Below are 14,183 nucleotides of genomic sequence, written 5' to 3'. Positions count from 1 at the left end.
ACAGTGGACCTCTGTTAACTCCCAAGGTTTTTCTACTTCAAGTACTATATCCTTGAAATTCTGTCCAAAAAATAACTGTTCTAAATGATGTACTGTTCATTGTGTCTGCATAGCAGAATTTGCAGGTCTTGTAGGCTTTAGGCATAATGAAATGGCATTTCTTTATAGTACCAGCTGCAGTTTTTTGGAGCATTTAATACCAGTAGCTGAAGCACAGTAAAAAGTGAAGGTTAAATATGCATAATATTTTATTTATTTTAGAATTATAAATTTTGATCCAGAGTGGGCACAAAATGTCTTGTGTCCAGCAGACACAAAACAGCATCAAGTCCAGGTTCTCCAGAAGGCCACTGGAAGGGAGAGAGATGACAATGTCCATGTTTGTGTGGGTTGAAGGTGGCTCTGAATGCAGATCCAGAAGATTGCAGTTACAGGGAATAGTGCTGAATCTGTTGGCAGCAGCCAATCAAAAACAACTGACAGCCTGAACACAAATACATTCTTCCATTTTTTCCAATGTTTTTCCTCTCCTAATAATTAACAAAATAAACTAAAATAGTAATGTGAAAACCACATAGCTGTAGAAGCTTGGAGGCAAATTGATTTCAAGCTGATCTGGATTACATGGGAAATAAAGGGACACTACAAAGCTGAGACCTATAAAAGTTAGAAAAATAAGTGAAAGTAATTTCTGATGCATCTGCTCATTTTAGAATATTTATTACAGTTGTCTTTTCCCATATAAAACAAAATAATCTTTTGAACATGCGCTTAATCTGGGGATTACTGAAATCAAGTCAAACTTGCTAATTTAAATTTGAGTCTCATGCGCTGCTCCATCATCTCTTTTTGCAGTGGCAAAGTTTGGTGATGCTCCCAACAGCCATCCTTGAAACATTTTCAGGCTGAAAAGTGGTTGAATACTGACTATTGAATTCCTGTTTGACAGGAATTCCTCTCCAGGATTCCATGGTTTTTAATTGACATTTTAAATTTAATGTGGCAGGAATTATTTGTTGATAAATCCAGCAAAATGTAGATGTTGTGCACTTGAGTGAGAGGACAATTTGGCCTTTTTTTAAACTGCTCTGTACTTCAGGATAATGGGGTTACTTTCTTACTGAATCGTAATTAATTTACTGTAATTATTTACTGACATTGTAACAGAATCTTGTGCATTTCCAGGGAGTTGGACAGTCTCATACAGTCCCCACATTATGTCAAAGGAGAGAACCATCTTCATTTTGAGGGAGGTGTAAAACTTGGAGTTGGAGCATTCAACCTGGTATGTACCAACACTCTCCTCCTGCTACCTCCTGAGAATGACCCTAACTTCAATTCCTGAGAAGTTCCACTGGCATCATACTGATCATGTGGTTAAAATTAGGTGTGTGCTCTGACAGTGCAGGATCCCAGTGTCTGGTCTGAGCACATCAGATAATAACACTTCAGAAATAAAGAAATTGCTGCCCACAACATGGTGTGAGGGCCCAAAGAAGCCTTGCACAGAGCAGAGTTGCCTCTGCCTGTTGAATTCCACTTATTCTTTATTGACACTTGGAAAACTACTAGGATCTAGGCTGTTAGCAGGGCAGTTGGAAGGGAGTACATGAATAAAGTTTGAGATGCTTCTCCAGCCACTGTTGGCTGTTTTTGCTTGTGTTCTGGCCAAAAAGCAGATGAGAAAATGGTGCAGGATGGTTCCTGGGAGGGGACTGACCCAGAGATTTGGGGGGTGATGGGCTGCAGAAAGTGCCTGGAGCTTCCTTTTGCTTGCATTGCTTTGCATGAGTCTGGTACATGCCCAAATATCAGATTTACTGCACAAAGAACAAATATGGACTGTGTGGTATGAACCCAGCATTTCTGAAACATCCAAGTACTGGAGTTACTAAGCATGTGCTGTGTAAGCATATTTCTGTTTAAATTATATGTAAAATACAGAAGGTATACATTTATCCTGAAAAAATGTCATATAGAGATGATTTTAGTAATTTTATTAATTATTTCTTGTGCTTGGAAAAATTGCAGGAGGCCATTGGTTGCTGAAAGGTAGAAAGTCTGTTGCTGCATAACTCTTACATTTTTCTCTGTAGACATTGTCCATGTTTCCTGCACGGATTCTGAGGTTACTGGAGTTTGTTGGATTTTCTGGGAATAAGGTAAATGTGAATTAAATATTATTGGTTCCCCTCATCTTAAATTAAAAAAACAGAGGCAGGAGTTTCTCTCTTTCCTCACATGAGCTGTAACCCTCTGGTATCACACATGTGCACTGTGGCACTGTTGCTTTCATGGAGCTCAGTTTTACTTGATTTTTTTTTTCTGAATTATTGCACTTCAAAGGTTGTAATACCATTGTTCAGTGTTGAAACAGTTGTGAAATGTGGTAAAAGCAATGGCTAATACAGGGATGTCAACATATTTAGGTTTTTAGTTACTGGTCTTTTGATGTAGGCTTGTGCTCAGAAATCTGTAGCCAAAAGTGTATTCCTAGCCTTTAATATATTTATACAGCTTCCTTGGTAGTTCCTACTGTCATTATGGGGTCTGAATGTTCCTGACAGGTTCTTGCATGGCAGGGGAAAACAAAAATCTATTTTATTTCTGCTTTAGTAGCAACTGGAAATTTGAGTGTGGCACCTAAATTCTCCTGCCTAAGGGAGTAAGGGCTTTATTGCTTGTAGTGTAACCAGTCTGGCTTATGTTCTTGAGCAAGATGTTTAAGGAAGGAAGTTCAGTAATGGAGCACCAGAAAACTCACTCTTTTATAATACTTTCCATTTACAAAACAAGTTTTAACGAGAACAGTGTAATTTTTTTAAAATCAGAACTGAAGCCTTACATGGCAGGTGGATTACTGTCATCACCATTTTATTGGCTTACAGGAAGGATCTTATATCTGAAAATAAAATGTCTTATTTAAAAGCAAGGAGCAGAGTGTGGATTACAATTTAGAAATTTCCAGGAGCTGACCAGGAGCTATTTCACATCAGTAAAGGCAAAAATCAAATAGTTCTACCTGTCAGTTTCAACAAGAGAGCATTTAAAGCAAATATTCTCTTAGAAATGTAAAGGCAATTCACGTACCAGCAGAGTTCTGAGAATACTTTGGTGAATGCTCATTTTACTCCTGCAGATGGAAATTGTCCCTGCAGTTGAGTTTTCATTTGGCCCTGGGATTTCTTGCATGGCTGTGAGTGGGCTGATATTTGTGTTGATGAGTCAGCTCCTATTACAGTTCCTTAATAACTCCCTGAAGCATGACATAGATTACCATAAATTTGAGCAAAACCCCTGTTGTTTGCACACTGTACAAAGGAGCATTTTAAACACGTTGATCAAAGTTCATTGATCAACAATGAATTTATTTGTTGAAAATTTTATTTTAACACCCTAAAAAAGTCTTTCTGCATTTAACATTTATGAGTCAGGTGCCTAAAGCCAAAAGCAAAATTGCAATTACATGTGCAGTCCTTTCCAGTAGTGGCTTTCTAAAGTTTCCAACAAGACAGTAGGCAGGAATCTAGAGGATGAAAGAAACAGTGACAGAGGAGAGGAAAGTTTGTTCATCTGTGCTTCACTTGTCCAGGAGATTTTCATACACCTGTGTTTCATCCTGCAGTCTTTTCCTTTACATACTTACTCTGAGATTGTGCAGCAGAGTCATGGCTAGTGCCTTGCTTGAGCTGTTTGCAGATTACCTGGGAGAACTGTAGTGCACTGCAGGACAGCTTGATTTTGGTGTGGGTGATGTGTTTATTAAAACTGGATGTAAATTTGTATTGTGTGATCTTCCATGATACCAACCTACCTCAAAGCCAGCACATTTACCCCTGGGGACTCTCCTTTATCTCTGAGTCATGTCATGGGGAACAGCAAATGAGGACAGGCCCAAAGCTCCAGCACTTCCTAAGCCATTTGCAGGCACTGTGGACATCATGATCAACTTAACAGCAGTCTGGAGTCTCAAAATAGTAGGTGGGATAAAATCAAGAGAATATAAAAAGTAGCCTGAAGCCATGTTTGTTCCCCTCCAGTCCCAGATGTGCCAGCTGTGCCCTTTGCACTGTACAAGCTCCTTTCCCTTGCATCGTTACTGAAATCATGGGCTAATTTGTGTTTGGTAGCACAGCCCCCACATTTGGGCAGTGAGGTTGGGTGCAGTTTTGCCCAGTTTTGAGAGAGGAGCCTCGTGGGCAGAGGTGGGTCAGGCCCCTGTGCTGGGGAGCACGGCAGCCTCGCTGGGCAGCAGGTGGAGCGTGTGTCCCATCTGCGCTCCGTGTTTGACTGACTCACCTGTGACGTGACAGCAGGACACTCCCTGCACTGTCTGCCTGGAAGCCTGAACCCTCCCCACTGCCTCCTCTGCCAGCTCTCAGGCTAATATTTACTCCTGGGCTTATTTTATAGGTGATTACAAAGGCTGTGCTGCTAAACTGTAGAGCAGTTTGATGTGAGCCTACCATATGTTAGGTGCAATTTGTCAGGGGGTCGGATGACAGCATGATTTCATGAGCAGGCAGGAAAACTGTCAGATAGAACCAATTTCTTTCACATTATAATTTTTTTTTTTTTTTAATGTGGGAGGACATTTTTCCCAAAGCTGAAGAATATTCTTGATGTGCCAATTTCTAATAAATTGAATTCCAGTTTCTCACTGAGCATCTCTTTTGAATTGCATTTTTGTCTCTTCAAATTTTAAATGAAGCTTAAATATAATATTGTTTAGTGGAATGCATTCAAATGCCCTATTAGCTTAATCAGTCAGTTCTTTGAAAAGCTGTTAGTATCCATCCTCCTTGCTAAACCTGCAGCAATGTGATCAGGCCATGGGACATGAACAATGACCCTGCTTTGTTTTCATTGTCAAGATCCCTAATTAAAATATTTATTTAAAAATAACATCCAAGAACTTTTGCTTCAGGAAAGTCGATGGGTTTTAGTCAGTAACAGCTGAAATAAATATGAACCACTCTCAGTGTTGTCTGATAATGATTTTGAGCATTGTCCTTGTTCATCCCCTGCAGTTGCTGAGGGAATCCCCAGTGCTCACATGGGGAGTCCTGAATGAAGCATTGGGTGTCTGGGGACAAGAATTGAATCAATGAGATACTGATATAATATAATGTAGTGACAGTCTTGGGAGTTAGATTGTGGGATGTCATGAGGAACTTGCACAGGATGCTGAGAGTTACCACACTGGATCTGTCTAGTCTGTGCTCTACCTTATATCCTTTAGAGTAGTTTGTTTTGTGTGAAAATAAAACTGAAATGTGTTAGTGTCAATTAGGGAAATTACAAAAATGTCTTTCTGGAAAAATTATGAACACTCACTGCCTTGACATCTGTTTTATATTGTCACCAAATGCCCTGTAATGGACTTTGTTTGGAGACTCATTCCTGGTGTTTTGGGATTGCTTCTATAAGTTGTGACAAAGGTGTGGAGGTAGTTATGGGTCATTTATGGTTGGAAGGTGTGTGCTGGCAATTAACTATAATGTACTTAGGGCCTGGTGCCAGTCCCTGAGTGAGTGCAGTGTGTTTGCAGAGTTACTCCTCAGGCTCAAGTAGTGCTTGTGATTTGGTTCCCAGATCCTCAGTCTGATCCTGTTGAGCCCTACATTGCCCAGCTCCTGGCACTCCCTTGGCTGATGGGGATTGTTGGCTAATCCCTGCAGGCTCCCTGTGGAGCAAGGGTGGTGCTTGCAAAGGTGATTCATGTGCCTGACCCAGGCTGCTGTGCCAAACTCTTCCTTGGAGGAGCACCCCTGCCCCAGCCAGGCTCAGAGGGAGCCTCAGGAGGCCAGCTAGGGAGTGTGGGATGTAAAACATGGCTCCCAGTGACACCCTTCATATCCCTATTTTCTGGGTATCCCATTGTGAGAGATGCAGTTTGCAAGAGGTTTTTTTAAGAAGCAGCTTTGCTGCAGTGTATTCTACAAGCAAGAATTAAAAGACTAATAACAACTACTTCTAGATTTCTTTTATTTAGGCTGTGTCTTCTACTGGTTGTTATTACTTTAATACAGAAAGTTTGGGATATTCAGGTGGCAGAGTGAAAAGTAAAGAGCCTTTAATACCTCTGCTGGACTAGATAGGCTTATGGACATTCCACAGAGTGAACTGACTTGCTCAGTGAGCTCCTCATGCCTGTGTAACTACTCAGTTCAAGAATTTAGAATTAAGGGTGTCATATTTGAAGCCCTCTTCTGTTGAATGGGCAATATTCTTAATCCAGTTACTGCAATCCAGGATGCAGTCCTGTGTAAGATGGGTGTGGGTTCATTCCTTGTCCATACAGATTATAACTTTGTGTTTGGCTGCACTCAAATATGCTTTTGAGACTAAAACATAATTGAGATCAACTTGACAAAGGTTTCATTATTTTATATGACAAACAAAGTCTGTTTGAATCATTCTTAGTGCTATTCACATTCATTTGATTTTTATTTTTATATAATATGTCAGATACCAAATGCTGTAAAGTCTAGTGCCAGTAAAGGCTCAGTGAAATATCATGCCTGAAGATTTTCATTGCAAAAAAATGTGCTTTGGAAATATACTTTGGAATTTTTTTTTGCCAAAATTCATTCCACAGAATGTTTTATTTTACTTCTACCTTGAAGTGCTACTCTTTAAAAATACAAATGTTTGTGGTTTTCATCTGGGCTGTTTGAAGAAGCTGAATATATCATATTTTGTTACTTATTTGTGTCCATCAAACTTTTCCTCTCAGAAGAAAAAGAAGCTGGTTTCATTTTGCTAAGTACTTGATTTCCATTAAGTCACTGATTTTCTGTAATGATTTTACTATCTTTTAATTTCTTCTGTAGTGACATGCAAGTCAGTATTTTCATTTTTTTGTCCCAACTAGATGTTGTAATAATTGATCTGCAATTATGAGTCATATTTTTTCCTTGTAGCAGTAATTAATGTAATACATTGAGCTTTCAAAATGAAAACAAAGAGAAGCAAAATCACAACCTCTCAAAATAAAAACAAAGAGAAGCAAAATCACAACCTCCTCTATATTTATGTGAAAAACAATTAACTGCACTAGTTAAGTGCAAAAATAGATGTCTGAGGAAAATGAGAATATGATTACAGGCTTCAGTGTTTACACAGTAAGCAGTAAAGGTGTGGTGGTGTAACACCCCTCAGTCAACAAGGAGACACAAAAGATGTAAATCTGTGCTGGGATCCTGCTCTGAGGGCTCTCCCTGATGCCTTTCCTGGTGCCTCTGGTAGAAATCCCTCAGGGTTCCTATTTATAGTGTGGCTGGTTTGGAGAGGTGTCCTTGTAGTCACGCACGTCGTGTTCCAGCGACCTTCCAGGGCACTGATGGAGTCACTTGGAACAGATTTTGTCCCAGCACACAGTGGATGCTTTACTGTGCATATTTACAAGCAGGCAGATCTCTTGTTTGATACATTTGCATATTTATATTCTTGCTGTTGATGCCATGGAACTAGTCCTAGAATGGGCTGATTAATGCTCTTGCCTCAGGAACTTGAATCCCTGAAGCTGGTTATCCATCATGCTGTCATTGGCTACGAACACAGTGTTATCCTTGATTGCTTTAGTTCTTCCCAAAGGGAACAGAAATTCTCTTCTTTTCATCATATTTTTCCACTGGTGGTAGTGGGCCAACATCATTGCAAAGCTCCTTTTGTTCTTGGCATACTTTAAAATGTCTTTTTGCCCTGACATATTTTTCCTCTGTTCATTGCAGATTTTATTTTCTTGATACCTTTAACTCTTCTGTGCAGTAAACCACAGCAAACAAGAATACACTGTACAATGGTGATGTGTGGGTTTTGGTTTGGTTTTTTTTGTTTTCAAAACCCTGTGTTTTGTTTCTGGAATGCTGTTTAGCAGCACTTGGATCACAGTGATAAGTTGTCTCTCGTTTTCTTATGTTAACCATGCAATACATCCCAAGTTGCTGCTCTGTCACCGGGTGTTTTCCAGGCTAAGCAGTAACTCCATGAAAAACTATTAGATAAATGAATAGGTGTATTTTTATCTTTAATTACTGTATAATCAATTAGTGCCTTTTGAGGAATTTTTCAGTGCCTTTTAGGGAATTTAGTGAGTGAGCAATCTGTAGCTAACCCTGCAGAAATTAAGCCAGCAAAACACAGCCCTGGTTCTTTCCCAACACCTTGTCCCCCTCCCTGTGTTTCACAGGAACATGGTCTGCTGCAGCTTCAAGAAGGAGCATCTTCATACAGCTTTAGGTCGGTGCTGTGTACCATGCTGTTGCTTTGCTATCATACTTTCATGACCTTTGTGTTAGGTAAGATTGTTTATAATAACTCTTGGATTTGATTAGTTCTTGTGGGACACAAAGGGGAGAAAGATGATTCCATCACCCGTTTGTTGGTGAATAGTTTGTTTGTAACCAGATTAAATGTGGGTCATTTGTGGGCCATTTTACACTAATAATAAGTGAAGAGTGTGTTTTCATTTTCAAGATGGAGGTTTTTTTAACAGGTGAGAAGGGAGATACTGGGGATGGCCAAGAAAGTTGTGAGAACTGAAATCTGTTTTAGCCAGGTGCATTGTTGGGGAGGTTAAAATAATGGCTGTAAGTGATAATTGCTTTGTTGACATTGGATTTTCTTTGGGAGGTGACAGCTTCCCTCTAATGTGTACTTCTGTGTTATCTCTTGCTAAATCATTCCACAAAATGTTTGTGCCTGAATTTTCAAGTCAGGAAACACAATGTTTTCAGGGCTTCCTGCTGCTGCCTTAGTGTAGCACCAACCTGTATTTATGCTTTACTTAATGGAGAGAGGAACCAACATGTTGGCCAATTGAGGATGGAAAATCAGTACCTTGCATTCCTGTTCTCTTTTTTTGCTTTGTTTTCTAACTATTTTTATCACTTGCATTTTTACACATTCTAGGGACAGGAAAAGGAAATGTTGAGGAGGCAGAAAAACTACTTAAGCCTTACTTGGCACGCTATCCAAAGGTAAAATGAATCATAATTTATTTGCTGTGGTCATTTAATGTTTTCATGCCAAAAATCAAAGATTTAGACTGTATGGCCAGATTGAAAACTGTTATAGAATACTTGTGTTTTTATTATTATTTATTACAGGGAGCCATATTCCTGTTTTTTGCAGGGAGGATAGAAACACTAAAGGGTAATATTGATGCGGTAAGTAATCATTTTGCTCTTGAGAAAGTAAATTTCAAAAGCTTTAAAAAAATTCCTCCAGGAATGTTATTTCCTTTTTGGCTAATGCTTCCTGTGACTTTGGACTATATGTAATTCATAGTTTATTGAATTACAAACAGGAATTTTGTACACTATTCTGACTTGTTTCTCCACCTGATTTTGCTACCCCTCTCAATTTCTGGTGATAATGTAGTCCACCAGGATTAATGACACAGTTTTGTCCTTGTCTTTCCCATCCTGCAGCAGATTGTATCTTTAATGAGACCCAATGGTAATCCTTTGCCTTCAGTGTGAACAGAGTCATAAAGGACTAGAAAAAATTATTAAGATGAAAAATGCATGCCCAAAACACTCTGAGACAGAGTATCAGCTGGTGTGCAGGGCAGTAGCTCCCTTGAAATCCATGGAAGTGCAGCAATAAATGTCAGCTGAGCATCTGTCCTCTGCCTTCAGTTTCCTAATTTCCCAAGACATAAACATTCATTTTCAATATGCTTAGAAACATAATTTTAAGGAATGGGGAGCACTGTGGCAGGGTAAACTTGCTAGCACCAGGATGACTGTGGAGCCAACAATCTCTTGGGTGAAGCAATGTGATTTTGGGAAACTGGGCTGGCAATAGTTTGGAAGCTGCAGGAGCCATGCAGGCAGATCCTGGAGCCCCAGTGTGTGTTACAGCTCCTCTGTCTGTGCATTTACACCTGGCTAAGGCAGTGTTTGGCAATCTCTGTGTGCAGGCAGTCCATAGGTACGAGGAATGCTGTGAAGCTCAGCAGTACTGGAAGCAGTTTCATCACATGTGCTACTGGGAGCTGATGTGGTGCTTCACCTACAAGCGCCAGTGGAAAATGGCTTTTTTCTATGCAGACCTGCTGAGCAAGGAAAACACTTGGTCAAAGGTAAGTTCCGCAGAACAGGAGGGCAGGAGGCCTCTATCTACAAACTTACAAAAAAAGTAAATTGAGTAGATTTTTTGTAGCTTTGAAGGTGGAGAGTGTAAAGTAAAACCTGGCCTGCTGTGACTGCTGCAGAATGATGTGAATTCCAAACATCCAAATCTGAACTGATGGTGGGCAAGCACAAATCTTTTGGGCCCAACTGGTAGATGAAGAGCAACTTGTTAAAGATGCTGTGTATTGACTGGTTGTGTCATCAGATGTTGCAATTAGTGGTGCAAGTTGCCATTTCTTTCATTATGCTGTGGGTAAAAGCTCTTCTGCTGGTGAGTGAGGTGAGCCACGGTGGTGCCTCCAGGGTAATAAATGCAATTAGAAGTGGTGCCTTTATCCGTGTGCATCTGGAAGGGAGGAGCTCTTCAGTCCAGAACCCTGGCAGCTCTCTTCCCTCTCTCTTCCCTTTTTGCCTTTTGAAGAATATTTGCCCTATTCCAGTTAGTGGGAATTTTCCTGAGCTGGCTTGACTTCACAGATATGCTGGGCAGGGGCTTAGCCACATCATTCACCCGTTCCCTTGGGATCCATGAGCTTTGTCCCTTCAGGTTCATTAGATGGTCTTGAACCCAAACTTCTCCTGCCCTGGGCAGTTCATCTCACATTCTCTGCCTTTGCTTTCTGTGACTTGGGCAAGAAGGCTGGGACACTTGATGGTGAAGCCTGAGGAAAAAAAAGTCAGAGTTCCTCAGTCTTCTCCAGATCCTGGGTAAGCTTGTGTCCTGCTTTCTTCCAGAGAGGGCCCACATTTTCTCTAGCCTTCCTTTTATCACCAGCACACCTATAGAGTCTTTCCTTGATGCTCTTTCCATCCCTGGCCAGACATTGGGCTTAAGTTTTCCTAACCTGATCCCTGGCCATTCAGACAATTTCTCTGTATTCCTACCAGGCTACCTGTCCTTCCCTTCACCCTCTGTACGTTTCCTTTTTGCCTCTTGAGTTTGTCCAGGAGATCCTTTTTCACCCACATGGGCCTCCAGGAGTTTTTGCCTGACTTCCTCTTTTTTTGGGATGCATTGCTCCTGGGCTTGGAGGAAGGGATCCTTGAGTATTAACCAGATTTCATGGGCCCCTCTTCCCTCCAGGGCTTTATCTCATGGTACTTTACCACACAGATCCCTGAAGAGGCCAAAGTCTGCTCTCCTGAGCTCCAGGCAGTGACTGTTTCCTAGAACTTACTATTTGGGATATGTTACCAAGTTGTGATGGGACACAGAGACTGTATATTATTAGGTTTTTTCTCTGAGCATGACCTTATCTTAGATTTTCTAGCATGTGTTCCTAAGAGTATTAAAAACTTTACTCAAGCATAAGATTTGTTCTTGGAATTTGGACACAAACTATAAACTGATACATACTAAGCATGTATCTAAAAACATGATCTTAAAACAGTATTCTGTACTCACTTTCTAAAATACTTATCTCTTACTTAAAGTTTTGTAAGGCTGTGAGCAAAAGCAGCAACTTCTTCCCTTTATGTTGCTGTTTTGTGCTTTATATGAATAAAGGTGATGCTGTAAATTCATTTTTCTATATAGATATTCTTCATTGCATTTGCAGGCTACTTACATTTACATGAAAGCTGCTTATCTCAGTATGTTTGGACCAGATGACTGCAGTCCTTTTGGAGACAGCGAAGTTGAATTATTTAGGTAAAATTTGCAAACCCACAGTTACAACAATTTACTATCTTTTCATGTCACAGTGCTGGGGGAACAGAGGCAAAATTATCATGCAAATAGCATTGGATTGGTGAGAAAATGTAAAGTTAAACATCCCTTAGACTAAAGTGGACCCTGAGTTTAGACAGCAGATTTTTCCTGGCCATACAGTGCTGCTGCTGTTCCATGTAATGCATTCTTTTTCAGTTGCTTCCTTTAATAAAAATGGAATGTAAGTTGTGAAAACCTTCAATGGATTTTGCTGCAAGATGTGTTCTTCCTTAGTGGGAACATCAGCACAACTTGATTCTTGGGTTCTGAGTCTCAGAGAAGTAAGAAATAATTAAATGTGCAGGTGAATCTATGCATTATAAACACAGTAAGATAACATCAAAAATTTGGTTACTTTAGGGTTTACAATTTTTATATTAAATCTGTTTTTTTTAAATGTGATTACATTGCTCTTTTCAAGTTTTCTCTGTCTTTTGTAATCATTATCAACAGATTTCACTGAATTTGGAATCCATTATGAAGTGAATAGTTTTAGTCTTTGGGAGAACGGGGAGACAAAAGCTAGTTTGCCTCTTTCTTAGACTGTGAAGAGAGATGAGCCCTTTATAAGTCAGGTGCATCATCTAATTTAATCTTTCAGTGGGGAAGAGTCCCTCTCCTCCTGCTTGATTAAAGAGGAAGCCTAGAGATAAACGTGCCCTGCATAAAGACAGCTTTTGTGAGTATGTATTGCTCAGCTTCCCCGAGGTAGCAATAGCCCAGTGTGTTACAGCTTTTTAAAATTCTCCTTGGTTTGATCTTTTTTTATTGGTTTTTTTTTGTTTGTTTTGAAGTTTGAATGTCTTCATCTCAGAGGTTCACAGGGGGAAATTCCTTATGTTTTCCTTTAAACTTTCAGGATTGTTCCCAGCCTGAAACTGAAAATTGCAGGGAAATCTCTGCCCACAGAAAAGTTTGCAATTCGGAAAGCACGACGGTATCTTTCTTCAAACCCCATTCCTTTGCCTGTCCCACCTTTGGTAAGTAAGAAATATCCACACACACCCCCTCTCCAACATTTTTGTAATTTAGAGAAATAAACCAGAGATAATTGGAATAGTATCTTTCCGTGTTTCTAAGGTAAACCCTCTGCAGGAGACTGGAATGTTCCCAAAGCAAAGCCAGATGAATGCAAGGAATGCTGTAAAACTGGGGCATGCACCAGCCACAGGGAACTCAGCCAGCTGTTTGTGACACGTAAATGTGTTGCATGTGTAACTCATTATTCCAGCTATAGAGCAGCGTGCTCCCAACAGCTTTCTTTTGGTCCCCTTTGGAGGAACTTTGCCCTGGGTCTCTTCTGTCGTGTCACTTGCTAACAGAGCACTGCAAGGTACAAGGAGGGGTGGTGTCAAGGAAACAATGGAAGGTTTGGGCACTGCATGTAAGGAGCTGTTTAATGTGCTCCTCAGTGTTTGCAGTTTGGTGTTCTGCAGAGCAGCTCATGGGTGCTGGGATGAAACAACTGACTCCTTTGGCCACCCCAGAAAACCACTGCAATTAATTTTTTTTTTTCCCCTGTAATGCTGGCCTGTTCCCTGTGGCCAGTTGCATGAGGCACCCATTGCACTTAGAAAAATCTGTCTGCAAAGAACATGTGAAAAAGAACATAAAAGGTTTTTGAGTCCAGGGATTTGCCAAGTGCAGTGGTGTTAACACTTGCAGTGCTTTCAGCCGTTGTGTTTTTAAGGACAAGATGGATAATTAGTAAATATTCTATAAGAAAATGCCAGAACAGGGAGAACCTCTTGGAAACCCCTCCCCAGCCCACCAGGAGTATGTGACACTGAAATAGTTGTTACAGCAGAGCATGGGCATTCACCAGGGGCTGTGTTCCACTAGTAAGACTGACGTGAGAGAAATAATTAGGTTACTTTGATGTGCCTTTCAGGTTTCAGAGAGGAAGGAGTGCACACTGGGGCTTGGCTGGGCTGTGCTGCTGGGATTTTGGCAGAGCAGGTTTCTGTAGCAGGAGCTCCTCCCCATCCTTGGCTGCCGTGCAGTTGCGTTTCCGAGGCAGCAGATGCCGCAGCTGAACAGACAAAGGCACTTCATGGATGGGGAACTGGGGACAGAACCTCAGCTCCAGGAGTTTTCATTATCAGGAGGCTTGCTGGAAAGAGGGAGTCCTCAAGCAAGTCTTAGCTCAGAGATTTAGCTTGAATAAATGTGGTTTGAATACTCCTGTTTGAAAACCACGTTAATGAATCTGCACTAGGTCCAGGAAGCTCAGCACAGGTTTTCCAATCAACAGAGACCAGATGGTGAAAGCAACAGTGACTGGGGTTAACATGCTGTTTCAGCTATTGTAGCCTGACAGCTTTTTG

General features: G+C 40.7%; 1 protein-coding gene across 3 annotated transcripts in view; it reads left to right on the top strand.

Moving 5' to 3' along the window:
* TTC39A (tetratricopeptide repeat domain 39A) overlaps positions 1-14,183 on the top strand; it is a 43,928-nt gene that overhangs the window by 20,891 nt on the left and 8,854 nt on the right. For 2 of the 3 annotated variants that reach the window (XM_059478532.1, XM_059478531.1), the window contains exons 7-14: positions 1,186-1,285; positions 2,097-2,162; positions 8,195-8,303; positions 8,917-8,984; positions 9,114-9,173; positions 9,932-10,093; positions 11,705-11,796; positions 12,716-12,836. In XM_059478532.1, coding sequence (XP_059334515.1) covers positions 1,186-1,285; positions 2,097-2,162; positions 8,195-8,303; positions 8,917-8,984; positions 9,114-9,173; positions 9,932-10,093; positions 11,705-11,796; positions 12,716-12,836 — 778 coding nt within the window. Of the gene's footprint in view, positions 1-1,185; positions 1,286-2,096; positions 2,163-8,194; positions 8,304-8,916; positions 8,985-9,113; positions 9,174-9,931; positions 10,094-11,704; positions 11,797-12,495; positions 12,540-12,715; positions 12,837-14,183 lie in introns of those variants that run through there. The other variant, XM_059478533.1, reaches the window with a different exon arrangement.

The sequence above is a fragment of the Ammospiza nelsoni genome, chromosome 9 (assembly GCF_027579445.1).
Source record: "Ammospiza nelsoni isolate bAmmNel1 chromosome 9, bAmmNel1.pri, whole genome shotgun sequence".
NCBI lineage: Eukaryota > Metazoa > Chordata > Aves > Passeriformes > Passerellidae > Ammospiza > Ammospiza nelsoni.
Note: the sequence above shows the minus strand (reverse complement) of the source record. Positions and strands in the feature narration are given on the sequence as shown.